The sequence below is a fragment of the Pararge aegeria genome, chromosome 7 (assembly GCF_905163445.1).
Source record: "Pararge aegeria chromosome 7, ilParAegt1.1, whole genome shotgun sequence".
NCBI lineage: Eukaryota > Metazoa > Arthropoda > Insecta > Lepidoptera > Nymphalidae > Pararge > Pararge aegeria.
In genome coordinates, this window is record NC_053186.1 from 10,745,503 (window position 1) to 10,772,285 (window position 26,783).

The 26,783-nt window shown below is 36.4% G+C and overlaps 2 protein-coding genes and 3 non-coding genes across 7 annotated transcripts; 2 read left to right on the forward strand and 3 right to left on the reverse strand.

Moving 5' to 3' along the window:
* The first annotated feature begins 1,668 nt into the window (after positions 1-1,668).
* Positions 1,669-5,054, forward strand: LOC120625347. Its single transcript, XM_039892384.1, has one exon. The coding sequence runs from the start codon at positions 1,886-1,888 to the stop codon at positions 3,629-3,631; it is 1,746 nt and encodes a 581-aa protein (XP_039748318.1). The 5' UTR covers positions 1,669-1,885; the 3' UTR covers positions 3,632-5,054.
* A 136-nt stretch (positions 5,055-5,190) lies between these two features.
* On the reverse strand, positions 5,191-26,443 carry LOC120625339 (uveal autoantigen with coiled-coil domains and ankyrin repeats-like). Of its 3 annotated transcripts, none has more exons than XM_039892373.1 (17): positions 26,155-26,443; positions 24,858-24,952; positions 24,475-24,628; positions 23,489-23,617; positions 19,547-19,734; positions 18,991-19,077; positions 17,584-17,706; positions 16,315-16,476; positions 15,196-15,660; positions 11,554-11,832; positions 10,751-10,872; positions 9,279-9,434; positions 8,395-8,495; positions 8,241-8,319; positions 7,305-7,397; positions 6,885-7,096; positions 5,191-6,483 (listed from the first exon to the last, which is right to left on the reverse strand). In XM_039892373.1, the coding sequence occupies exons 1-17, from the start codon at positions 26,336-26,338 to the stop codon at positions 5,366-5,368; spliced, it is 3,747 nt and encodes a 1,248-aa protein (XP_039748307.1). In that variant the 5' UTR covers positions 26,339-26,443; the 3' UTR covers positions 5,191-5,365. The 3 variants fall into 3 exon arrangements, with proteins under 3 accessions (XP_039748307.1, XP_039748309.1, XP_039748308.1); XM_039892375.1 differs by lacking the exon at positions 26,155-26,443 and adding an exon at positions 25,068-25,131; XM_039892374.1 differs by lacking the exon at positions 18,991-19,077.
* Positions 19,907-20,099, reverse strand: LOC120625475. Its single transcript, XR_005658803.1, has one exon. It is a non-coding gene; the product is annotated as a U2 spliceosomal RNA (small nuclear RNA).
* On the reverse strand, positions 21,861-22,053 carry LOC120625474. Its single transcript, XR_005658802.1, has one exon. It is a non-coding gene; the product is annotated as a U2 spliceosomal RNA (small nuclear RNA).
* A 261-nt stretch (positions 26,444-26,704) lies between the features above and the next one.
* Trnar-ucu lies at positions 26,705-26,777 on the forward strand. The gene has a single exon. It is a non-coding gene; the product is annotated as a tRNA-Arg (tRNA).
* Positions 26,778-26,783: the final 6 nt, after the last annotated feature.

Here is a 26,783-nt window from a genome sequence, read left to right on the forward strand (position 1 = left end):
CGGTTATACAAGGGACTGCCAGCCCTATTTGAAGAATTATAAATAAGGGCCCGTGATTCCATTGATCCATGTCTACGAGTACGACCACGGTATATATATACAGTTCATCAAAGGTAACAATTATTTTATAATTAAGTATATTTTATTTTAAATATAACGTTATACAACGGTACAGAGGTCTGTGTATATAATAAATCTGTATTATGTGTTCCGATTGACGTCCGAAGTCCATTATGAGAGAGTACATCGTCTTCGTTCCGTGTTCACCGCTAGATGGCGTTGTACCTATCCGTAACCTGCGCCTGCGCCTCAAGCGCCCTCCGTACGAAGCTGAGTGAACTAAGTTACTTACGACAAGCCGCCATGTTCTCTGATCATTGTTGCGTCGTTCGTCGAACCGTGCGGTCGACTGCTAGCATTGGCTTAAGATTTAACTTTTGTGTTTAAAGTAAAAAGTTAATATCGTAATTAAATTATTTTTAAATTAAATTATTTTTTCTCTTTAAAAATAAAAGTGAATAAAAGTGTTAGTGTATCTATTCGTAACCAATCGTTTTAAATATGGAAAACGATTTAATAAGTGCGCCGAACGAGCCTTCAAGGAAAAGATCAACTCCGGGCCCCTCGACTTCCTCGTCAAACAGTTCAGACGATTCCTCGAACGGCAGCGAGCCGCTGAACAAACGTTGCCGACGCCGCTGCGAAAGTGCGATTTCGAAGGAGTCTGACCTTGATAGAAGATTTGAGGTATTATCTCAACAGTTGGTGAGTCATGTTAACAATATCTTAACTTCGAATTTCCCGTTAAATACTGCTGCCTCTCAAACGCTTTCTAATGCTAATCAAGGCCAACGTTTCGAGGCCAATTTACCAAATGTATCGAGTACCCTCAGTCATGATTTTTATTTGCAACCTCCAGACACAAAGACTTTTGATAATATATCGGAACTCGGTGTTTTTATCAAAGAACCTACCGTGCCAAACGCTAATCCGGATCGTGTGGCTAAAATTGTATCTTTGCAACGATTTAATTCGCCCGAGTGGAACTCTGTCCGCTATACCGATATTCAGAAAAAATATGTGGCCTACCCTGCCTTCACAGACCTTAGAGTAAATGAAGAACTCAGGCGTTTTGAAGACCCCTTGTCACCATTGAGATGGTTTCAAATGGAAAGAAGTTTTGCGGCCCTTTCTAACGCGCTTCTGGCGCAAAATGAATGTGTTAATCAATCCTTACAGGAAATAATTAACTGGGCAGGTAAGTCAGATACACAACTTACACCTAGTTCTCTATGTGTTAAAATCAGTGAGTCCTTTGGTAGAGAATCTAAATATACCAACGTCACCCAGGATATCTTGCAAATAGTTTGCGGCAAGCGTGCTGAGGTCATGGAATTAAGGCGTCGCTCACTTTTGAAGCAGCTGAAGTCGAAGTACGCTCGTGAGGATATTGACAAGATTCCACCATCGTCTGAATACATATTTAATCCAGACGGTCTATCGGCCTATTTGAGTAAGATGGGGGGGCTAGATAAATTAGAGAAACAAAATCCGCCGCGAACTACCCGCCCGAAATCTCCAGAGCCGTCTACCTCATCATTTCATCAGAATAAAACCTTTCATCCGCAAAATAAAACAAAGAAACATAACCAATACAAAGAGTTTCGAACCAAAAGACATTTCACTGCTACAGAAAAAAAGAGAGGGGGACAAAAGGACAAAAGTGGAAGAAAAACAGGAAATCGAAATAAATGACTCACCGACTTTCTCAGGAGGTTGCTTACAGCATTACCGAAGCACCTGGCAGCATTACAAACCTCCAAATCCTGTGCTCAAAATAATTTCAGGGGCTCGTATTCCATTGAATCAGAGTCCACCATTGGTTATGCCAACTTCAGAAATTCTAGAAAAATTTCGAACCCCTGTATCACCAGCCATGACTTACGAAATAAAGGAAATGATTCAAAAACACATTGTGGAACCAGCACCAACAACGCCCTCGTTTCTCTCACCTTTATTTCTAATAAAAAAGAACAGCAAAAAGAGTCGAGTGATTTTCAATTTAAAGGCTTTGAATCGTTATATGATGCCAAGACATTTTCATCTATTCCGTTACCAGCAGATGCCCGAATTTCTACAGCCTGCCGATTGGATGGTCAAACTGGATCTCAGTCAGGCTTATTACCACATACCGATCAAACAAGAACACAGACGTTTCCTCCGTATCAGTTACAACGGTTTCCTGCTGCAAATGACGTGCTTACCATTTGGCCTGGCATCAGCGCCGAGAATGTTTGCCACAGTCACAAACTGGACAGCAGAAATGCTCCGTATGAAAGGTCTTCGTTTAGTAGTCTATTTAGACGATTACCTGATTGTTCATCAGTGCAAAACGACTCTCCGAACTCAGGTAATGATGGCCATCAAATTCTTAACCAGCCTAGGTTGGTGTCTAAACACAGAAAAATCTGTCACCACTCCGAGAAGGACAGTAGAGTTTCTGGGAATCCACTGGGACACCGACACCAATACAGCGTCCCTACCCCCAGAAAAAGTAAGCAGAATACGCCATCATCTGCTGTCTCTCCTAGCTGCAGGCTCATGGACCCTCAAGCAGGCGCAACGCCTCTTAGGGTGCCTCAATTTTGCAACCTTCATCACCCATCGGGGAAGGTTGCATTGCCGGACGTTGCAGCGTCACTGCAATCTCCTTCGCAAAGAACCTTTAGAAACTACTCGTTTCAGCGAAGAGGTATCTATCGAACTGGAATGGTGGTTAGAGAACATCAATCAACAGAGACCGATACATCCCGTAGTCAAACCGGTAAACTACTTGATAACAGATGCCTCGGATATTCAATGGGGTGCTGTAGTAAACAACAAAAATATTCACGGAGTTTGGAGTCCACATCAGAGAAGATGGCATTGCAACCTCAAAGAGATGTACGCTGTAATAGCTGCAATAACAGCGCAGGGGTCAGTCCTCAGAAAATCTTCAGTAATCGTGCAGAGCGACAACAAAACCGTTGTGTCATACGTGAAAAACGAGGGAGGGACGAAGTCACTTCCGCTGTTAGAACTGACCAAACAGCTCTTAGCCCTAGTGGACGATCTCGATGTTGTATTAGTTCCTCATTACCTTCCCGGAATATACAACGTGGAGGCCGACGGCCTCTCCCGAAATCGAACAGCCTCCGAATGGCATCTGAAACAAGTAGAATATCAAAGAATCTTCAGCCTATGGGGAACCCCCGAAATAGATCTCTTTGCATCAAAACACGCTTACGTCGTTCCGAATTATGTTACCAGAGACTTTTCAGACTCGAACGCTTGCTATCACGACGCGTTCAGCAAATCTTGGACATACCATCTAGCTTGGATTTTTCCACCACCGGGTCTCATCCCGCGTGTACTGCGCCACCTAAACAAAGCGGAAGGCCGGTACATAATAATTGCACCCAGGTGGACGAAACCCTTTTGGCGCCCAGACCTGAAGCGCCGAGCTCTAAAACGCCCAACGAAGATCCGGAACCTAGAGCGCAACTTGGTAGACACCTTCACGGGACGACCGCCGACTCGGGTGTCCAGCCTTCATCTGGAAGCCTGGCTCATTTCGGGTGGGACGCACTGACCGACAACTGGTCTGTCCAGGAGAAAGAGTTACTATCATCGTGTTGGAGAACATCTACTCTTCGAACCTATAAGCCCATTTGGCAGAAGTGGTTGTTGTGGTGTCAGAAACATAATTTAAATTGTCATTCTCCTAACCCAGCAGATGTAGCACGTTACTTAGCTTTTCTTTATTTAACTGAAAAATTGGCTTATCGTACCATTCTTGTTCATAAATCAACCATAGCATCTATTTGTGAAACTTCTTGCAATGTGAAGATATCGAGTAGTCACATCGTAAAACATGTTTTAAAAGCGATTTCTCTAGCGAAACCGATACCGCCTAAGGCTCCCATATGGGATGCAAGAATCCTTATTAGATACCTCAAAGAAACTAATCCCGACATCAGTAATTTATACGATGTTTCTAGACGTACCGCCACTATACTACTTCTTTGTTCTAGTCGTAGAGTACACGACCTCTCACTATTACACTGCGATTCAAAGCACTTCATAGATAATGAGGATAGTATTATCTTGCACCCGGAATTTGGATCTAAGACTGATAGTATCCATCATCAGCAGTCCAGTTGGTTATTACGTAAAGCACCTGACAGGAACGTTGACCCAGTTTTCTGGCTTAGGACTTTGTCTAGCGTGACAAAAGAATACCGAAACACAATTTCTAATCTCTTTATTACAACGAGAGGGTCAGTTAGAGCAGCTAGTCCAACAATCATCGGAGGTTGGGTAAAGCGGATCCTCATAGATGCCGGTATAAAGGCCTCGCCTGGTAGCTTTAGATCGGCGGTCTCTTCCTTAAACTGGATAGAAAACTACCCCATTAATGATATTTTGTCTAAAGCAAATTGGCAACATGAATCAACATTTCGAAAATTTTATCAAAAACAGATAGATCAACCCAGCCAAAATGCTTCTGACAAATCTCTTGCGGAATATTTTTCTGCTTATTAAACTGTAGACCATATTCCTTGTTAAATTATCTCAAGTGCCCTGTAGTGGTTTACTTTGATTATTTAATATTATTCGATTGCTTAACAGTCATTCTAATCCTTATTGTATATTGCAGTGAAGCTTTGATGAATGTTGAAAGTACTCTCCAAATGTATTGTAGTATTTTCGTTGAATATTGCATAATTTAATGATTATCACATTGTTGCGTTTTATTACAAGCCACCAGGAGATAACAAACATTTCTCTCATAATGGACTTCGGACGTCAATCGGAACACATAATATGCAAATTTTACCTACCAATAAAATTTTTATTATGTTTCCATAGACGTCCGAAGTCCAGACTAAGGTCTTCCTGGTGTTTATCCTCAGCCCTTTAGTATTATGAGCCGAACAATGATCAGAGAACATGGCGGCTTGTCGTAAGTAACTTAGTTCACTCAGCTTCGTACGGAGGGCGCTTGAGGCGCAGGCGCAGGTTACGGATAGGTACAACGCCATCTAGCGGTGAACACGGAACGAAGACGATGTACTCTCTCATAATGGACTTCGGACGTCTATGGAAACATAATAAAAATTTTATTGGTAGGTAAAATTTGCATATTTTTATGAATTTTTAAATGTTACCCTAAAAAGCAATGATATATCGTTAACAATTCCTTTAAAGAAATGGAAACTGAAATGATTTTAATAATTGTTTCTAGTACATTTTTTATTTCAAATCATAAATTTTATATTATGTTTATGTTTGCCGATGAATTTGCTTAGGCTTTACAAGTAATTTAGTTCTCCCAAAAGTTTTCGTCTTCCGATGTTTTTGGTAATGATATTGGAGAGTTTTTACCGCCGTCCGATATACTGTTAGTATTATAATAATTGTCAACATCCGCTGAAAAATCGTCAAGGTATTCCTTTTGCGCGTCTTTCTCGACCTCGTTTTCTAAACCATCCTTATTTAACTCTGATTTCATGTCCACACTAGATAAATCTTTATCCTCAGTATGAAATATTGCATTAAGAGTATCATTATTCAAAGTTACTTTTTCAGAAAGCTCTTTACAAGGCGATTTTAACACTGTAGAGCTATTATCGTCTTTGGGACTCACGATAACAGTAATTTGTGTAAAAAGTTTTTGTTCCTCGTTTTCATTTTCAGATGATGAAGTGTCTCTATTGTCAATTGAACTTTCGACGATCATTAAAAGGTCCTGTTTTGATTCTGTGACACCAACATTATTAGTTTCACGTACATTTTGAACTTGTAATAAAAGTTTATTCTCTTGAACATCTACATTTTCTTCTAATTCTTCTTTACTATCGTCTTTTGCATTCGTTTTAGTTACTATAATTTCAGGAATATTACCCAATCCAGTATCGTTAGGAGTACTAGTTTCAGGAAGGTTATAAATTTTACTAATATTTTGTTTTAAAATTTCGAGTTCAGCTCGCTTATTATTTTTAATATTGCGAATTATTTCTCTACTATTCTTTTCGCTTTTGGATTCAACGGTTTTGTCACTTTCTCGGGCTTCTGATGTGGTTTCTAATTCTTTAATTTCTTTACTAATAGGACTTTTAACTTTTCGCTTGGTTCTATTTTGTGTTTGGTAAAATTTTCTGAATTCGGATAGCGGCGTTTCGAGATAATTGATATTTTTCTGTTTTGGTTCTTCATTTTCTTCACAGATATTATGAGATGGAGGTATAGGCTTTATTCTTTGGATTGCTGAATTCTTGTTTTGGAAATATATTTTACCTATATCGAAATTAGTTTGGTACTCTCGCAAATATTTGTCGAAGTCTTTTTTCATATTTTCCGATGATTTCTCACAATCAAATATATCATTTGCTATATTTTCTGGTGCATTTAAACTTTGCGATGATTTACTTGTTTTTGTTTCTGAAAATTATTTGTAAATGTTACTCTTGGAGATATTTATGCTGGTATTGTTTATTGAAACCCCGAATGTGAAACATCAAACATGATAGAAGTTATCCTTACTAATATTATAAATGCGAAAGTGTATTTGTTAGTTGGTCTTTTCTTTACGCCATAGCCAAGGAATAAATCAGCTTGATTTTGCATAGAGTTAGATAAAATAGCGAAGAGTAACATAGGCTTTTTACTTTTTGCAGATGGAGACATGACTGCATAGGAGAGTGTCATGCCGTTTTCCGTAACGGGATGACACTCTTTTTTTTGTGTGTGTGTGTTAAGATTAAGGCACAGAGGTTCAGACATAAACAAGTTTGGTAGAAGTAATTTAAAAAAATATTGACCCATTTAGAATTAAAACTTACCTAATTTGTTAACAGTTTTGATCAAGGAACTTTCTGCTAGGACCAAATTTTGCTTTTCTTCCCTTAATTCGGACTGTCGTTTTCGAAAGTCCAAATAGGACTTTTCGACTGCCTCCGCCTCGATTTCTAACTTTCGGAGACGCATTTTAGCTTCACGTAACATTGCGTTAGGACTTTTATCCCTAGGCGCTGGTGGTTCTTTTATATTATTGCTAAAACAAATTTTCAAATCAGTTAAGAAATTTTTATATCGCATCTAAAGAGGTCCCGGATAAATTTTTTTCCCCTAGGAAAATGTAAAATGTATCTTGTCCCACAGCTTTATCAATTCTCCGAGCATTTGCGCACAAGTGTAAATATTATCCAAATAATATGCGTTAAGTAATAAAAAAAAACAGGTAAATGGTTCTTAAAACTTACTTTTTTAACTTTTCCTTCGCCTCCCGAAGAAATGTCTTCGGACTTTTCTCTCTTGGTTTATCGACTGCGGGTCTCATTTTTTGCGGCTTATCACTTGAAAGAAACAATTGGAATTTATCATAGAAATGTTTCTCATATGTAACGCTACGCCACACGTGTTGAGACAAATAAAGGTATTTTAAACATTTTTACTACAAATCTCACGTTGTCTACTGTTGTAAATGGGTATAGAAAGTGGGTCTATATTTACCTAATAATATAAAGAGGATAGATTTGTTTGTTATTTTGTAACCTATTAACTTTAAAACTACTAAACCGAGTTTAGTAACAATAATAGTTTTAAAACTATTATATTCAGAAGTAACCTATTCTATGTTTCATTTCAGTAATTATAGGATTGCAAATTGAAATGATGGTATTTGCAAAGCTGGCCCGAAGCAAACATCCTGCCCTTTGCTGACTATACGAACCATCTCCTCACGCATAACAGATAAAGAGTTAGAGCAAAGACCCACCACGCTGCAACAGTGCAGGTTGGTGGTTTTAACGACTTTTAACACGCATAATAGAGTAGGCAGTGCTTTTGTGTATGTTTGCACAACACTGCCAGGGTCCTTTAAAGTGCACTCCGAGGCACGGGGATAAACGCCGATAATTTCCTAACACCGGACTGGTTCCGAGTTTTTTTTAACAGAAAAATCCAATGCCTTAATAATCTTGGCGCGACCTAGAAATCATACCCAGGATCTTGTGAGCTGTAATTGAACATGCTAACAAAGGTTTTTTGGAGGAGATATAAGGCCTCTGCGCATATATATTTATTTACCATTTGTTTGGTTTATCTATCTATCTATCTAACTATTACACCAACGAGGCTGCCATATTTAATGTGTGTAAACGGTAAATAACTTGAATATTCAGAGTCCTGTAACTTACCTGACAAGAGCCTGCGTAGTTCCGCCATTTATTAGATTCGCATCTGACTCTTGCAAAGGTATGTTTATTTCGGCATGGTCTATAACAAAAAAATTATATAATAAGTTTAAAGAAAAGTATATAATATGTATATATATTAAAAGACAAAACGTACCAGTAATATGTTGTGAACTACGTTCCATCGATGCGACCGGCCGTGGATTGGTCTGCGGGGACAAACGACGCCGCAATGCACGCCACTGGCTTATCAGATGCCTGGTGATACAAGACAATCATGCGAATTATTACATATGTATTTAAAGATTTGATTTTATGTACATAAAAATATAACAAAATTTATAAAGAAAGTGGACTGTAACAATATTAATATTAGAAGTAAAAATTAATTTAAGGGCAATTGTACCATTTTATAACAAATGAAATCCTTAAGATGTCTCTCAATAAGTTCAAAGTTTATATAAAACGTAGGCTTATAATATTAAGGATAACATGTACTATAAAAAAGCTCGGGGGTGAATTGCTCTAACTTCATAGCTAAACATTAACTCGATGGTGATAACAAAAAAAAACCTGGCTAAGGTTGTTGTGGGCTCTTCTTAGACCAGGGCGCGTTTGAAACCCTCCTAGCTTTAGTTTTAAGTTAACTGCCACCACGTGGACCACGTAGGGATGCAGATCCTTACGGCGCTTCGCGGTTCGATAATCGTAATCGTAAAAAGGCGAGGGGGGCACTAGATTAAATAGTTCTTGAGCAAACTCTCTCTCACCTATAGAATACCGAAAGGCAGGCAACCTTGCTAGGATGTTCAAAACTCTGAAGTTTTTTATTGGCTAGGTCACCGATGAGCCTTCATGATGAGGCGATCCAACGAATCCAGGGTATCAAGCTGATACTTGGCAAAGCCATCCCGTAAATTTGAACAGTTCTACTTAGTTTTAATTTCCGCGCATTATTTTAGAAATGTACAAGCCTTGGTCACATTTATACGTTCAACAATGAATTTTTTAATGGCCGCTGCGGTAATGAAATTACTTTACCTTCTGCTATCACTATGCCGGTCCGTCAAAACGCCGATAAAAGGTACCGGTTCGCCCGGTAGTATTACCCGCGGTTCGCTTGTAGAGAATATATTCAGCTCCTCCCCCGCGCCTTTGCGCCATCCGAACGCGTTGGCGCTCGTCGTGGGATTCGTTCTAAATTATAAACACTTAAGACAACAAAAATTTTCGTAACTTGTCTTCATTCATTGCTTTTGAGTGTAAAGTACTTATAATAATAATCTTTATTGAAAGGTATAAACCCAGTTATTAGAATATAAAAGATAAATAAAATAACAAAATAATAATAATAAGTAACAGTATTGCAATATAAAAATATTGCAAACTCACGTCCGTCATAATAATAATCATTAATTACATAGTTCGTCATAGTTTATGGGTTTTCTTATACCTAACCTTTAACAAATCACTACAGTTTATTTTCTATTTGCCTCACGGTGCACCGAAAGCCAGTGCTTGAAAATCGAGCAGTCCAGACCCTCTGCCAACGTGCTTAGGATTTCATTATCGGAGTGATTCATTATGTTTCAAAATTATAAAAAAATATACAATTTTCTTAACAATTTGAAGTTAATTGTATACTAAAAAGTAACAAAAATATTGTTTAGGTGCATTAGTATACCGCAAGTTAGAAAAAAAAAACTAAGTATATTCAGACCTAGATGGATCATAATAAGTCGACCGCTTTGGCCCATAGGCGAACGCTGTTTTTAATGGGAGCTTACAGGTTCAATCCAGGGAATAACTTTTTAGTTTTATAATTTCCGTTTTTTTTTCTGGTCTTGTCTGGTGTGGTGCTTCAGCTGTTGCAAGTTACCACCATCAGTTCGATGAGGAACCGATTAGGGGTAAGGACTTTTTAACTGCCATACCCCCTAACAGGATAGCCCGTTACCATCTTAGACTGAATAATCATCAAAATTCTAAATTCAAATTCAAAATTCATTTATTTAAAGTAGGCCTAATATAAGCACTTTCGAAACGTCAAGTCTGTCTGTGTGTAGTGACTCTACCACCGGTTCGGAAGGCAGATTCTACCGAGAAGAAGCCGGCAAGAAACTCAGCAGTTGCTCTTTTCCAATATCAAAAATTTCCATTTTACATTTTAAATTTTTTTTTTATATCTTGTGAGAGATGAAAGCGGAGCCGGATGTTACCAGTCAAGGGCTTACATGTCGTCATCATCATATCACCCTATTACCCACTAAAGGGCACGGATTTAGGCCCTAGTCCACCACGCTGGCCCAGTCAAGATTGGTGGACTCCACACCTTTGAGGACATAACTTAGAACTCTAGATATGCAAGTTTCCTCACGATATTTTCCTTCAGCAATGAAGCAAGTGATATTTTGAATGCTAAAAATGCGCATAACTTAGAAAAGTTCGCTGGGAATCGAACTCGGCCCCGCGAAAGTGAAACCGAAGTCCTACCCACTGGGCTAGCGTCTTACCTGTTTGTCGGGAAGAAATTGCTAGCCAAAACAGATGGCGCTGTGCGTGGTCTGGAATTGGTCACGAGATGTGTTTGTAGACGTTCACGTTCCCTCGACAGTGAGTCTATGTGCTCACGTTGCTGCGAAACAAAAACTCCCTTAAGTAAAGCTATATAAAGCAAATATTTATCTTTATTTATATGCATTAGTGATGTGATATTTATGTAAATATAGTATACAACGTGTAGAAGAAAACCGAAATAATTCTTCAGAGGTTTTAGAGGTACATTATATACTGTCTTCAAGACTTATCTGTGAAACCATACGCTAATAGTTTTTGAGTAAACTATTGCCATAGTTTTTATTTTAAGAAACAGCCATAACGTCACATGCAAACGCGCGTCGCGTAGCGTAGGTACTAAGCGCGTATCGGTCTTTTATCTTCAATAGGGTTGCTATAAGTAAACACTTAGAATAATAGTGGGCGCAGTGACCCTGATTTCTTATCCAAGGCTGTGGGTTGGATTCCCACAACTGGGAAAGGTTTTGTCATGAACATTATTGTTTTTCAGTGTCTGGGTGTTTCTCTGTATATTATAAGTATTTATGTGTATTATTCACAAAGATATTCATTGATCATCTTATTACTCAAAACACAAGCTAAGTATATTTATATTTTAGTGGAAATGAAAAAATTTGAATAAATCAGTCACGTATTATTATTTTAGGTAGTTTACAACGTTCTGAATTCTAGTACGTTGACATCACACTGTTCATGATTGGTAACGTCTAAAAACATTATTAAAAAAAATGAACTTTACCTGTCTAGCAAAAGCCTTCAACCGATCGTTCTCCTCACGTAATTGGAACATCGCGGCTTGGTTACAACCGCGGCACCCATCGCAACCGTGGTTGCTCTGTGCACCATTGGATGTCACATTTGTGCCACTGTCACAATTAGAACCACCATTATCACAGTTGTTGCATGTGGCACAGCCGGGATCCGAACCCCGTATACGAGTGGTGCTGCCTTCGTAAACTCTAGTTAATGATCTGCTGGGTGTACGACTCAGCTGGCGATAGATTTCATCTAGGTTTGTCTGAAAGAAAAGTTTTCCATTTATATTATAAATCACTCACTCACTTATCACCGCCTCTTAGCATGCATCATCACATCAAAACAATAGTTTATTTAATAAAAGCTTAATAAAAAGTGTTTCCCAGACTTGGTCCAAAACATAGAAAGCCGAACTTAGAATCAAACTACCACAAAAAAAGGACAGAAAAATTTAGAACATACATACCGGATGTTTGGTGCATCGTGTGCCAAATCGAATCTGATGATTGGAGGGGTCTTTGGCTATCTCTTCAGCCCTCGTAAAAAAATCTTGCTCAAACGGTTTTTTTTATACTGATTTTAAATTGTTTTTTTAAAAATTGTAAAAATTCTACATTTAAATTTTAATAAAAAATAAAGTTGTTAAGTATTAATTAATTTTCTTTTTAATCTTTAATTTGTAACGTTTTACGCTTCTTTTGAAACTAGAATTACACGCCAGCAACATCTAGTTTTTGTTTTACAGCCCCGCAAAGTTTTTTTTACGTAAAAAAATAAGCTTGAACGTCAACTTTCGGTTTTAATAAAAAAAAAACTAAAAGTGATCATGTTCTTCCAATTTTTTTAAAACATCTCTGGACTGTCCCCTTTCTAATGGTGTGCAATATGCCATGAAAAGTAATTAGTAACATCACTAATTTTCAAATTTTCTAAACTTAGTCACAATTTTCTAATATTCAACAGATGAAAGAAAAACAAGTTTTTGCGTAAATAAAACTCACAAGCAGGTAAAATTTTTAAATTTCGTAGGTTTTACTTGAAATAAAAATAATACATTGCATTTGAAACATTTATTTCATAATTTTTACAAATTCTGCTCAAATTGTTCACCCCTGTTTCGAATGCAGGCCCGACATCTTTGACGTATTGTTACAGTTGTAGTCCGAAGCCGTATTTCGTTCTTAATTGTACCGAAGGCCGCTTCTATGCGTTGTATTAGTACCTCCCTCGTTGGGACTTCTGTGGCGTATACTAGCTCTTTGGCACGTCCCCAGACATAAAAATCTAACGGAGTTAAGTCTGGGGAACGTGGAGGCCATGCAATAGGCCCATCGCGCCCAATCCACGAATTGGGGAACACATTATCGAGGTATTCCCTCACAGTTAAACGCCAATGCGCGGGACAGCCGTCATTTTGAAATACTATGGGCACATCTTCATTAAACACGGGCACCTCGGCCAATAATTCCGGCAGATCATTTTGCAGGAACTCTAAATAACTAGAGTGAAAAAACTATTTTTGCCTGTTTAAACGAACAACGGGCGTATAACTTTATGAAAGAGACAGAAAATGTCATCTGCCTTGTGAATTGTGAGTGTTATTTACGCAAACCCTTGTTTTTCTTTCACCTGTTGAATATTAGAAAATTGCGACCAAGTTTAGAAAATTTGAAAATTAGTGATGTTACTAATTACTTTTCATGGCATATTGCACACCATTAGAAAGGGGACAGTCCAGAGATGTTTTAAAAAAATTGGAAGAACATGATCACTTTTAGTTTTTTTTTTATTAAAACCGAAAGTTGACGTTCAAGCTTATTTTTTTACGTAAAAAAAACTTTGCGGGGCTGTAAAACAAAAACTAGATGTTGCTGGCGTGTAATTCTAGTTTCAAAAGAAGCGTAAAACGTTACAAATTAAAGATTAAAAAGAAAATTAATTAATACTTAACAACTTTATTTTTTATTAAAATTTAAATGTAGAATTTTTACAATTTTTAAAAAAACAATTTAAAATCAGTATAAAAAAAACCGTTTGAGCAAGATTTTTTTACGAGGGCTGAAGAGATAGCCAAAGACCCCTCCAATCATCAGATTCGATTTGGCACACGATGCACCAAACATCCTGTATACTAGATGAATACACAAAATGGGAACTAATACAAAAACTTCAAACGAAGGATGCAATAATTATGGCTATGAAAAATAAATGGAAATGGGCTGGACACGTGATAAGAATAACGGACTACAGAAGTTCGAAAGGACATTTAGGAAACATAAAGATACAATGAAATATTGTTAAAAAAACAATAAAAATCTACTTTTTATAACAAACCTAAATATACCGACTTACTTTGCATAACAGAACAGAACGGAACAAAATAGAACAGACCAGAATAGAACAAAATAGAATAGAATAGAACAGAACAGAATAGAATGGATCAGAATGGAACAGAACAGAATAGAATAGAATGGAACGGTACAAAATAGAACAGAATAGAATAGAAAAGAACAGAACAGCACAGAACAGCTTAGGGCAGCAGAAATAGAATAGAATAGCATATCATAAGAACTTTTTTCCACCAGCCAGTGCTTTAATTTTATCTTAAAAGTTTGGATAGGCATGACCTACATCATAAGTTTGTTTGAACAACTTTGATTTTGATTAAAATCTCCTTGCGCTTAAAATACCCAGGACATTTTTAATCAAAATACATATATCTTTAATAAACATGCTTGGCAAAGGTAGCACATGTAGTTCCATGAATAATGGACTGCAGCTTACGTGAGCTTCATACGGGGTCTTCTCAGAGCGTAAACTAAATTATTCAGCTTAGCACATACAACATCAATGTGTTGTTTACAGCTACAGCCGTCGTAAATGATATCTACGAGTTTACTTATTTCAATGACAGTTATTTTAACACTGCCGTGCTGGAATTTTAAAGCAGGTTTTTTGGACTGGTAGATGATAATTCCATAATATATATTTATAATTATTGTACTGTGTTATGTATGTAAGAAACAAAAACGGACCCATTATACTGCCCTGTGGCACATGCACGGCTCGCTCAATGATTTTAAATTCGGACCTATATATGTTTTTAGTATTATTTATATATTATTATTTCAGTAGTTGTAACCGTTCTTTTCCATAAGTTTCGAGCCACTTATACGCTTGACCTCTCACACACATCAGTTTCAGTTATTAACTTTAAAAGATGAAAACATGATTGTTGTCGAGCTTCCATAACGAAAACCACACTGTACTTTTATTAATATTAGGGTAACTTATTATTTAGTTTAAAAATAGCTCAGTCTTGAAGTCTTATTAAGTTATTACTAGTACCACTTCGTACTGGCAGTCTCGTTAATTGTGGTAGGTAATTTTTTCAATAACACCTGTTTTTGGACAGGTATAATAAGAGACATTATATTTAGTATTTCACGCTTTCTTACATAATTTATACCTTATCGGGCCGAACGGTGTTCGAGTTTCATAATCCATAGAACCTAGAACAGATTTTGATGAAATTTCGTGTATTTTGAATTTCGCTGGGTTCCTGGTTGTAAACATAACAAGTACACAAGTAATAAATTAAAACTATTTGCGAACGGCCACTTACTTGACTAAAATTCACATTCTTCTGCTTCTTTAGATCATGGATCACCTGGCTGCCTTTCAGTTTATCATCGTCGTCATCATCACTCCTAACACCAACACTGTTATTCATCACCCCATCACCCAATTCCGTCACCGTACCCCTTTCTATAAGACATTTCGATTCCTTCGTGGATTCTATATAGCTCTTTAGTATAACCATTTCGTCCTTTAATTTAATGTAATGTGTTTTTAAATCGACGTTGTCATCAACATCCTTTTGATTCATAAGTTTGTTGTTGATTTCGTAGCTGTTTTTGAGTTTTTCCAATTCATCCCTTTCTTTGTTTATGGTGTCACGCTCTTTTTTCATAGTTTCCAAATTCCCTTCGAGTACGATCAGCTCTTGAGATATTTGATTGCGCATTTCCTCACCTCGCTTCTTGAGTATTTGCTCCGCTTCGTCCAATTGAATTTTTATACCGGATTCCTAGACAATAATAATATTATCTCATCTATCTATTATGATTCAGCAATTAAAATTGCTTCAACATCATGAGAAAACCTGCATGTCTGAGAATTTCCTGAGAGAAAAAGTAGTAAATGTTACACTCCGTCCTTTCAACTCGGTTGCTTAGTTAGGGTGTAAAGAAGGACAAACAAACAAGCATTTATACTATTAGTAAGGATGCCCACCGACACAATGTTATGAACATTGGCTGTGACTCAAATATAATTGTATACTTATCTCTTGAAAACTATTTATTGATTAACTAAGAATTCCGAAGCACATCCGTTAAAATGCTAATGAATTTAATAAAATTAAAGACTAGTTATATAAATATTTTACAAATAAACACATAATTCAAGTAACTTGGAGCAACAACTATTCAGTTTGAGGGAGCGCCACCACAGAATTAAGAACATACAGAACCCTCATTCAGTCTTTATTGCATGCAGTGCATTGCGTACAAAAACAGTAAAAGCAACCCGCACACGCTTCTCGTCACACCCGCGGAACGCTAACTTACAAACTTTTCCCATTTTCTGTGCCATCTATGGGCCGAGCCTTCATGAATAAAAATATTTTTGACTTTGAATTTAGTATGATAATGATTCATAAGCTTTGCCGGAGTAAAATCACCTTTTCCGCCAGCCTCTTAGTCTCATACTGCACGTCCCTCATAGCCAAGGTCATATGTTCGTGCTGACTCCTCAAGGCGCGTGCTAGACCCCAGAGGAACTTCTTCTTCTGATGCACGTTCTTTTCCAATTCGGCTTCACGAGCTCTGTACGATTCCTCCATCTTTAAATAAGATGCCAAGCATTAAAATCATCACTAAATACATTAAATGGGCACTAAAATAAGTTTAGGAGAAAAAAGCACCACCAAAATAGTCCACCAATCCGCACTGGGACAGAGTGGTGGACTACGGCCTTAACCCCTCCTCATTTTGGGTAGGAGCGTGCCCTTTAGTGGGCCGTTAATGGGTTGATATGTTAATAGTTTATATAAAACGTAAGCTTACAGAAAAATCCTATTATAATATTAAGGATTACTTAAACGATAAAAAAAATGGGTGTGAATTGCTCTAGCTTCATAGCTGAATATCAATTTACTGTGAGATGGTGATAACAAAAAATAAATTTTACCCGGCTAAGTTTGTTGTGGGCTCTTCTTAGACCAGGGCGCGTTTGGAACCCTCGAAGCTTTAGGTTTAAGTTGGCGAACGTCGAAGTTATCACCATCCCCTTACAATTATGTAGACATTTATGTATGAACGCTTCATAAGTGCCTGTGATAGGCCTACATGAATAAAGAAATTTTGAATTTGAATATGATGATTCATAACGATAATAAATATGTGGTTTCCACAATAGATATAGAATTACCCAATTTTGTAACAATTTATTTACTTTATTTCAAACTAGCTGCTCACTGCGACTTCGTCCTTTTTTACAACTAAAGTCAACTTCTGTCCTTTCCCAAGGTCGAGTCTAATTTTGTAACAAATTTCATCAAAGTCGGTTCCGGAGTTTGGTATGAAAGCGTGACTTTGTTTGGACTTGCATGCGAAGTTTCATCCCCAATTGAATCCCCTATTATAATAACCCTTTAAACCTTTTTTCGCGATATAAAGTAGAATATGTCCTTTCCCGAGATCTGGTGAATATTTTTACAAACACTTTAATATTAATGAATAGAGTAAGAATGAGTTGTTATAAAAACAATATTTAAAGATATTTAATTTAATTTAATGGGCTATTTAGGCAAATATTTGTTGTAAAATTATTACGTTTTGTTTTCTATATGAGTAAACCTCACTCGTGGTTTGCTACAGTGAGTTTTTTGCTAATCCCAAAAAATGCAAACGTGCATTAAAAGTTTCTTTAAAATAAGTATATAAGTTACCTTCTCTCGGTGTTTCTGTAGCTGTAACGCGTGGTTGGCGATGGAGCGTTTGATCCTCCTTTCCTCTTCCTCCTTTATAATATCAACTTCGGCTTCGTACACGGTTTTTAACTGTTGAAACATCTGTGAAAAGTTTATCCTATTACAACGCAACATTTGAATTGTGGAATATGATCGATGTATACAAGTGGTCAAAACTCGACCGATTGTATCTTAAGTGTCCCTGTATACGGGCCAAAACCACAAAAAACCGGCACTGGCAAATTTTCTATACTTTTTTTATTCATTTTATATGGACTCGCCGCACACGGTTGACGTACATCGTCCATGTTGCTCACCACAGAGAATATGCCGTTGTCGGCGTCTTGTGGTTGTTGCCCGTGGCCCTTTTGCGGGGACAATAAATCCTAATTCTCTGCACTAATTTTTTCTAAAAAATTTAAGTTTGCCAAATTAGAGACACTTTCGTGCGCGCAAAAAAATATATAAATTCAAAAATTTAAAAAAAAACCTGATTTTTAATATAGTGTAAATTATTGTAACAGTGATTTCAGCTTTTTCATTTGATACTCATTTTGTGCGAGTTGGGGGAAAAAAATGTAACTGGTCATTTTGTGGTGGCAGCTTGGATTTGAAATTTGTTATATTGCATAGTATTATACTAGTCAAGCCCTTACATTTGATACTCATATTGAGGGAGTTGTGATATAGCTTCATAGCTAATAGCTAAGAACATTCCCGAATAATTCACCTTTCAAACAAAGAAACAAAATCGAAATCTGTTCACGCGTTTTCGAGAAATACGATGCTACACACATACACACACGCACACACACACGCACGCACACACGCACAAAAGAACGCACGCACGCATGCACCGACCCGCGGCTTTATCTGCACATTTTTTTTTTTATATTCCTCTTCTTGCTTACCAAAAAGTTTACGACCTAATGTGTTTTGATTTAGTACGGTTAGTCTCTATTGTTCAACACAAAGTCCTCTAACCGTCTGTGAACATAAGATACGTCAAAATTAGTTTAGGACTTCTAAAAATTATCTACCCCGGATCGAACATATCAAAACCTAGTCTTTACATACTAATATTAAATATTTCTATGAAAATATCAACATTATCTGAAAAGGGTACTTAATTCTATAAAGTACATGATAAAAAAAAAATATCATCAATACATTATCGAGCTAAGAAACTGTTTACATATGTTTTATATTATGTAGTATACTTTTAATGAAACAAATAAACTGACGTAAAAAAAAAATTATAAAAATCCGCAAATATTTCAAAAATCAATTGTAAAAGTACTGTAAAACATTTTGAGACAAACTAAAAACTAAATTAAACTACTCCGATTCAAACTTAAGAGTTCTGATATAAAAATACTTATGCACCTCGTCAATAAGACCTTTTTCCATGACACCGACGCTATTCATAAACGATTGAACGTTCAATGCGTTAATACTTGACTGTTTTTCATGCTGAAAGCATTTTAAGAAAACATAACTTCACAACTACAATATACGGGAAGTTCTACTGCCATTCTTATTTCCGCTGCTAAGCAGCAGTGTTGTGTTCCGTTCCGAAGGGCGTGGTTATCGTTGTAATTACAGGCACAAAATTCAAAAATGTTCAATATTTCAAAATTCAATTTTGACGGTTTTCCAATTACCGTCAGGTGGGCCATCTGCTTGGTCGGTCAATTTTTGTTATAAAAATGACGCTATCACCGATTTAAGCCTAAGTTTTAATCGGTTGCTCACATAACAGTACAAGAATGCTTATTAAAGAAACCTGTGCCAGTAGTGCCTGGGCTAATCTGGTAGGGGTAGAGTTTTATACCGTCTTCGGTCGGTACTGGAACGCTAAATCGCTTAGCGGCACGTTTGTCAGTAGGCGGGTAACTAGCCACGGCTGAAGCCTAAAAAACTACCACCAAACAAAAGTTACCTTTCCCATCTCCGTTTTCCGCTTTTTGTACTTCTCTCTCAATCTCAGAAGTCTTTTCTGGCAGCTCTTACAGAAGGCGTAGTGCTTGCATTTATGAAGGTGGCTTCCGTGAAAGCACTTCTTAGGTTTGTCCTCGTAGGATTCCGCACTTTTTGCGCTCGATGATAGGCATTCGTCTGATTCGATCACTGCACAAAATCAAGATACCACTTTTATTACAGTAATAATTATTATTTGGCTAACCAAGCAGATGGCCCTTATTTGTCTGTTATTACCCATCTTTGAATATAATAGATAAGTTACTGGGCTCTAACTTAGCATAACGAAGCTCGCGATTTCATGGTATATTGTTTCAGATTATTTCATTAGGCCGATCCCGGCAGTACTGCAATGCCGGGCCGACCCGTGACGGGAGTGGAGCGAGCCCCGAACATCCCGTCGGTTTACAAAAATCAGATTAATATACTGGTCCCACATTGTGGGAACTTTCAGATATTAAGCTGAAAAGAACAGATACTACACTTTGATCTTAGCCAAAAGGCCGAGAAGCGATGTCGAAAAAATGCGTCACAACGGTAGTCCTTCTGCGAGGAAAAATCTTCATAGCGCGATGCGCATTTCTAGTGAAATAAACAACGCCATCTGTTGGCGTTTACGTGTTCTTTTACCTAGAGCAACGTATTAACACTTATGACACGAGTAGTGCAAGTAAGATCTATTGTCAGAGATGTCACTATTACCAGTCAAACAATGAAGACGTTAGAATACTGACGTTAATTAGACCGTTAATTAAACTTCGGGTCTCATACAAAATTTACGAAAGATGTTTCCCGAGTTAACCTATAAATATTAGGTTGGAGACAAAGTTTCTTCGCATTTTTTATGAAAATTCTAAACATATTTTAATATAGTTTATTTACATTTAACTAGAGTATGTAGGTATCATTTTGTTCAATAACTCTTGCCATCTTGTAGCTAGTGACAAAATCCCATTGCTATAGAAATTTTGGGGCTTCTGATCAAAAAACCGCGACAAGTAGTTTTGGCAGTCCTCTCGTTATGTTAACCTGACACTGCCTAAAGAATTCTGAAGAGACCGAAACAGAAATCTTAAGGTGCAAGGTCAGGACTATACGGCGGATGCATTAACACCTCCCAGCCAAACTCTCTTAATTTTTGCTGAGTGGCTAAAGATGTGTGAGCTCTAGCGTTATCATGATGAAAAACCACACCCCTTCTGTTGATCAATTCTGGCCGCTTTCTCTCAACCTTTTGCTTTAATCTAATCAGTTGTACGCATTTGAGTTCAGAATCGATGGTCCTGCGTGGTGGTAATAGCTCATAATGAATAATGCCCTTCCATTCCTACCACACACTCAGCATCACCTTGTTGCGAATTAACCCGCGTTTCGCCACAGTCTGTGAAGCCTGACCGGCCTTTGACCACGACCTTTTTCGCACGTTCTTGTCGTACATGATCCACTTCTCATCACCAATTATCAGCTTCTTCAAAAATAGTACGGTTTCATTACGTCGTAATAAAGAATCACATATGAGTACACGGTTCGTTAGGTTTCTTTCAGTGAGCTCGTGAGGTATCCAAATATCCAGCTTTTTTGTGTACCCAGTTTTTTCAAATGCGCCGAAAACTGTTTTGTGGTCAATTTCCAGTTCTTCAGCTATGTTGTCGTAACTACTGATATGCCGATCTTGCTCCACTTTTTCAAAAATGGCATCCATTTGATCCGTAATAGGGCGACCAGAGCGAGGTGCATCTTTGGCATCATAATTTCCGGATTGAAAACGCTCAAACAAAATTTGTGCAACTCTCACAGACGCTGCACTAGGTCTAATAATAATAATACACATAATAAACATCGCAAATTTTTATCGCAGCTTGCGTTGCATTTTTACCTTTTTTGTAGTAAAATTTACAAATGTATCGAATTTCTTCATTAGATTCACTTCTTCATCTTCACAGTACGAAAAACAAATAAAAATCACAGATTTTCCTGATTTGAATTTGAAATTATCTTCTTTAAAATTTAAACTTCTTTTAAATTTAAACTTTTAATGATACCAAAACCAGCCAGCTACCAATAGTAAAGCCAAAGAGATTTTATTACAAGTTCATACATACTATAATGCGAAAAGACATTTTCCCCCAACCTATTATATGATAGTCTTATTAGCATAATATGGTTTCATAGAAATAGTATACATAACGTAGTGAAATATATACAAAATCAATGGAGGTATTGAAATTCGCTATCGCTAAGACAGCTGACCTTGGCTAATGTTATCGATAAGGTTTATTATGTGGGCCGATCCCGGCGGCACTGCAATGCCGGGCCGACCCGTGACGGGAGTGGAGCGAGCCCCGAACATCCCGTCGGTTTACAAAAATCAGATTAATATACTGGTCCCACATTGTGGGAACTTTCAGATATTAAGCTGAAAAGAACAGATACTACACTTTGATCTTAGCCAAAAGGCCGAGAAGCGATAACGAAATATTGCTACACGGCGGTAGTCATTCTTGCAGGAAAAATCTTAATAGCGCGATGCTATATTTCTAGTAAAATGTCAAACGACATCTGCTGGCGTTTACTTGTACCTTTACCTTGACCAACACAAAATTGTCATGACACAAGTTTAAAGTGCAAAAACGACCCATTGTTCCGAAAGATGGCGCTGTTATCAGAAAAACAATGAACCAATTTGAAAACTCTTAATTTTGTATGGCTTTCCTTATTCATTTTTAAATCTTTTATGCTTCATACTTTTAGGACTAGAGTCAAGCAAGGGAGGTGTAATTTAGTATATATCATATTGTAACATTCTAGACTTCTTTGTACGTAGGGGTATGTTTAACTTTGGTTGGACCCTTTGGCCCTTATTCGGAATTCGGATCGGGAGTCGGATTATCTCATCTAGAATAACCAACCAGTATTTGATAAACAAAAGAACGAGATAAGATCTTTCTAAGATCTTTTGTTATGTACTCCTCGATATATTGTTGTGTTGTATGTACTTTTTATGTAGTCAGTTTTTTCAGCAAATAAAAGATTTATTATTTTTATTATTAGGTTTGTTTTACATTGTTTTCGTTCGAAAACATATTTTATGCTAATGTTATACTTATTCTGTTGATAGTACCTACTCAATTTTTAACTTTTTTTAATTTGTCTTCTAACTCTGATTTATTTATTTTATTTATTTATTTAAACATCTTTATTGCGTAATAAAGGAGAAATTACAAATATAGTTAAAAAAAAAATTAAAAGCAAAAGGCGACCTTATCACTAAAAGTGATCTCTGCCAGGTAACCTTACCGATAGTACACAACAAAACATGAGAGACGGGAAATCGCAATTAAAATAAACAATACATAAATTTACACACTTAAGTACATACTACTAATAACTAATATAATAAATTTATATTTTTAGGTTTTAGAATTTACGAAAAACCACAATTAAGGTTTTCAGTACATTTCGACATATTTTACTAACTAATATCTGTGCCCTACGGTTTCAGCCGCATAAACTACTGGATCCAATATATAAAACGAATTGTTCCACTGTACCATACCAAATACAGATATTAACTACTCTTAACATATTTCAACACGACTGAAGTGTAGGTACCTACGCTGATAATAGTATATCTATTCGTGTTCTTGTAGATTGAATCGTTCAATTACATAAACATTGCCAAAAGCAAATGAACGTTCCTGGGACCTACTCCAGTGACCAGTCTGAACTTTCCTATTATACATCACAAATGGCGGCTATTCTAATTCTCTCGATTATTTTAATCGAGAGAATTTGTGGCCTCGTTGCAACACGAAATAATAGTCTATTGGGTAAGCAACGTTGACCCAAGTCAGTAATTGGATGGGTTTTGAAGTTTGAAGGAAAATAGATATTCTTTACTCACCCTCTTGCAAGCAGCTTGGTTCTTTATTGTACATAGGAATACACTTGAGAATGCAATGCAATAATGGTGAATCTCCATGCTTGTACAAGTTTATAATTTTAGCTGCATACACAGAGTCACATTTTAAACCTGAAAAATGTTAAAAAGAGAGATTTTTAAGTGCAAATATATACCTACTTATATCCTATGATGGAACTGACTATATAATGAGAATAACTAATATACTTCTTTGTTATATATATTTATATTATGTATAGGTATATATATATAATACGTAGTGGAACGCTAAATCGTATTAATACGCTATTTAAAAGAAAACACTATCCATTTAAATAGATGAGATATGTTGAGCATTCCATGTAGATCGAAATTATCCTCTCTAGTATATCATTGAAATTACAAGTTATCTTAGAGGATATTAGAGATTTAAAAACCGGGGGCGCGGCGGACCGGATGGCGGGCGCAACATTCAAACTCCTAATACCTACTAATTCTAAGTCACTAAATTTTTGCATTCAAACCTCCATCAACTATTCTTAGCTCTTATAGTAGTGTGATGATATCAAGACTTTCTCAAGAATTGAACTCATTGCATATTTCAAATACTACTGGTAGTTCCCGAGATAGAGCACATTCAAACAAATAAAAAATATTTAGTCCAGTTTTATTGTGAAGTTTAAACTTTTTTCTCCTTCTTGCTTGTCTATTTATTTACTTAGGGTACAACTAAAATCTGTAGGCAAAGATTACGTTACGTAAGTGACTCTGCTTTCTTAGTCCAAGGCTGTGTGTTCCATTTCCACAACTGTGAAATGTTTCTGTGAGGAACATGAATGTTTTTCAGTGGCTGAGTGTTTATCTGTATATTATAAGCATTAATGTACATTATTCATCAGTCATCTTAGTATCCATAGCACAAGCTATGCTTGCTTTGAGGCTAGATGTTAATGTGTGTATTGTCATAATATTTTTATTTATTTAGTTACCTAAGTAATGTAGAACAGACCATACATCATTCTCAGTAAATCGTAATCCAAGGGCATTTGTGTCTGTTGCTTGTAGAAGGTTCTTCGCAAAGGTGAACACCATGTTAGCCAAAGGTATCTCTGACAGAAACACTGAAAAGCTGTAGCTAAACTCCTAAAAATTATATACAAAATTTGTTTAAAATAACTGTATAATAATCTATACATATATAACAAATCATAATATATTTCATATATTAAGAGGCATAAGAATAGACAGACTCTTCTGTTTCCACAGATTCTTGAAGTTCTGTGTATACCTCTTATACCTTTATTAAAATCTAATAACAAACAGATACTTCAATTGCATTTGTTTGTATATGTTTCACAATCTGAATGCTTACCAATCTGAGTAAATATTCTGCTATCAACATATTTAATGCTTGATACACAAGTTCTAAACGTTGGGTGAAATGCTTCTGGAAAGTTGGTGTTACACCTGGCAGGTACAAAAACACATTAATCACCAAAAGACTGAACATAGACATGTATTCAGATATATAACATCTATAAACAGTACATTAGACATAGTAAACAAAAATGATCCAACTCACATTAAGGCAGTTTGAGATATTTAGAGCCTTACATTGCTATATTTGTCTTACATTGCATTGCCTTGTCACAGCATCTTTGGAATGTCAGCATGAAAAACACTAACTATTGCAACATTATGCCAAATTTATTTGTAAATAAATACTCAATAAATATTGTAAACATCCTGAGACAACTTTAATATGTGTTGGAATTGTTTCATTAGACAATGTCCATTTCTAACACAGTTTTTAAAGTGACTACATTCTCTTCTTCTTAATGCACAATGGATAGTTTGGGTCAACTAGGGAGACAGGCCCAGGCACAGAAGAAGTGTCTATTTATTCATTAAAATGATTAGGACACGTGCCTCCTTTTCAACAGGAGAGAGTGTTCTTGTTGCAAATTAGTGTACATGTAGAATCAACCCACTATATCCTAAGAGTTTTAGAGCATAAACAGAAGCCAGCTCCACTGTGGGTTGTCAGGCTACTTATAACAAACAAATAAATTAATTAATTGTATTATGATAATTGATGTAAGTAAATTCATACAACAAATTTTTATAAAAAATTTGATTAATGGCTTCAAAAGTTTACACAATATTACATTTACAAAAACGCCAGTGAGGTACCTACAGCAAAGCATGGCCAGGTTTATCTAGTACCCGCAACTTTGTCCATGTGCAACTTATGATAATATTCCCATACTATTCAGTGTGTATTCTACACAATACACACCCTCCATCACATTGACTGCCTGGGTGCACTATTAGTTTGGGCTACAAAAGCACTAAATATTTTTAAACCCAACTGGTAGCTCAGTGGCTTGCTAAAATAAAGAACTAACTCTTTAGCTTTATTATTATTGTATAAAACTACACCTATCCATTTCCAAGTGTTATAACCAAGTTGATAATATGTGCATGAATTGTAGGCCATAACAGAAATGCTCCTCTAATCCATCTCACAGTGTCTGGGCTTATCTCACAATACTATCTCTCCGCTGTAGATGAAGTAATTTTCTCCATCTCCGAGGGACAAACAATCAAACAATTTCGTACTTTGGTATGAAGTACCTAAGGATAATCTAAGATTTGTAGGAATATACCTGTTTCAGCGCTTTTTAAAACATTAACGATATGCCCTCGTAAATAAGCCCGTAAATCGCTTAATATACCATTTTTTTCAAAAAGTTCTGTGATGTAAATTTGAAAGTTTTCCGAAGATTCAGAATCATTGTTATCAGGGTTTTGGAAAAAGTTTTTAACTTCTTCTTCTGCAGCACAGTTCATTATTAATGAAAATTTGACTTGTGTTATTCCTTTATTCTTAAGTTGAAAATTTTTAGTACACAATTTAAACGCAAAATTATTATTTACACACGTAAAATTTCAAAATTCCCAAACATCTTGCTTGACACTTATTTTTTGTTAACATATCCGGTTGCCAATGGCTGTCATCAATATTTTTAAACGTTTTCTATCAAAACTAAAATAAACTTTAATTTACTTATTAAAGCTATTTAATATAAAAAAGTATTCAGTTTATTTTTGTTAAATAATACAATTATAAAGGAATGTGTTACTTATTAAAAGGTGAAGTATTTTCTGTAAATGCTATGAAGAGATATTTTGACTATTTCGAACCATTACACATCAGTCCCTGTGGCGCAGAGGATAGCGCGTTGGACTTCTAATCCAAAGGTCGTGGGTTCGATCCCCACCAGGGATGTCACAG

Coding starts and splice junctions, on each gene's coding strand:
- LOC120625347 (XM_039892384.1), top strand. CDS start 1,886: ATGCCAACTTCAGAAATTCTAGAAAAATTTCGAACCCCTGTATCACCA.
- LOC120625339 (XM_039892373.1), bottom strand. CDS start 26,338: ATGAACTGTGCTGCAGAAGAAGAAGTTAAAAACTTTTTCCAAAACCCT. Junction 24,629..24,857: donor CAGAATATTTACTCAGATTG/GTAAGCATTCAG, acceptor TATAATTTTTAG/GAGTTTAGCTACAGCTTTTC. Junction 8,320..8,394: donor TAGTTCACAACATATTACTG/GTACGTTTTGTC, acceptor TTTTTGTTATAG/ACCATGCCGAAATAAACATA.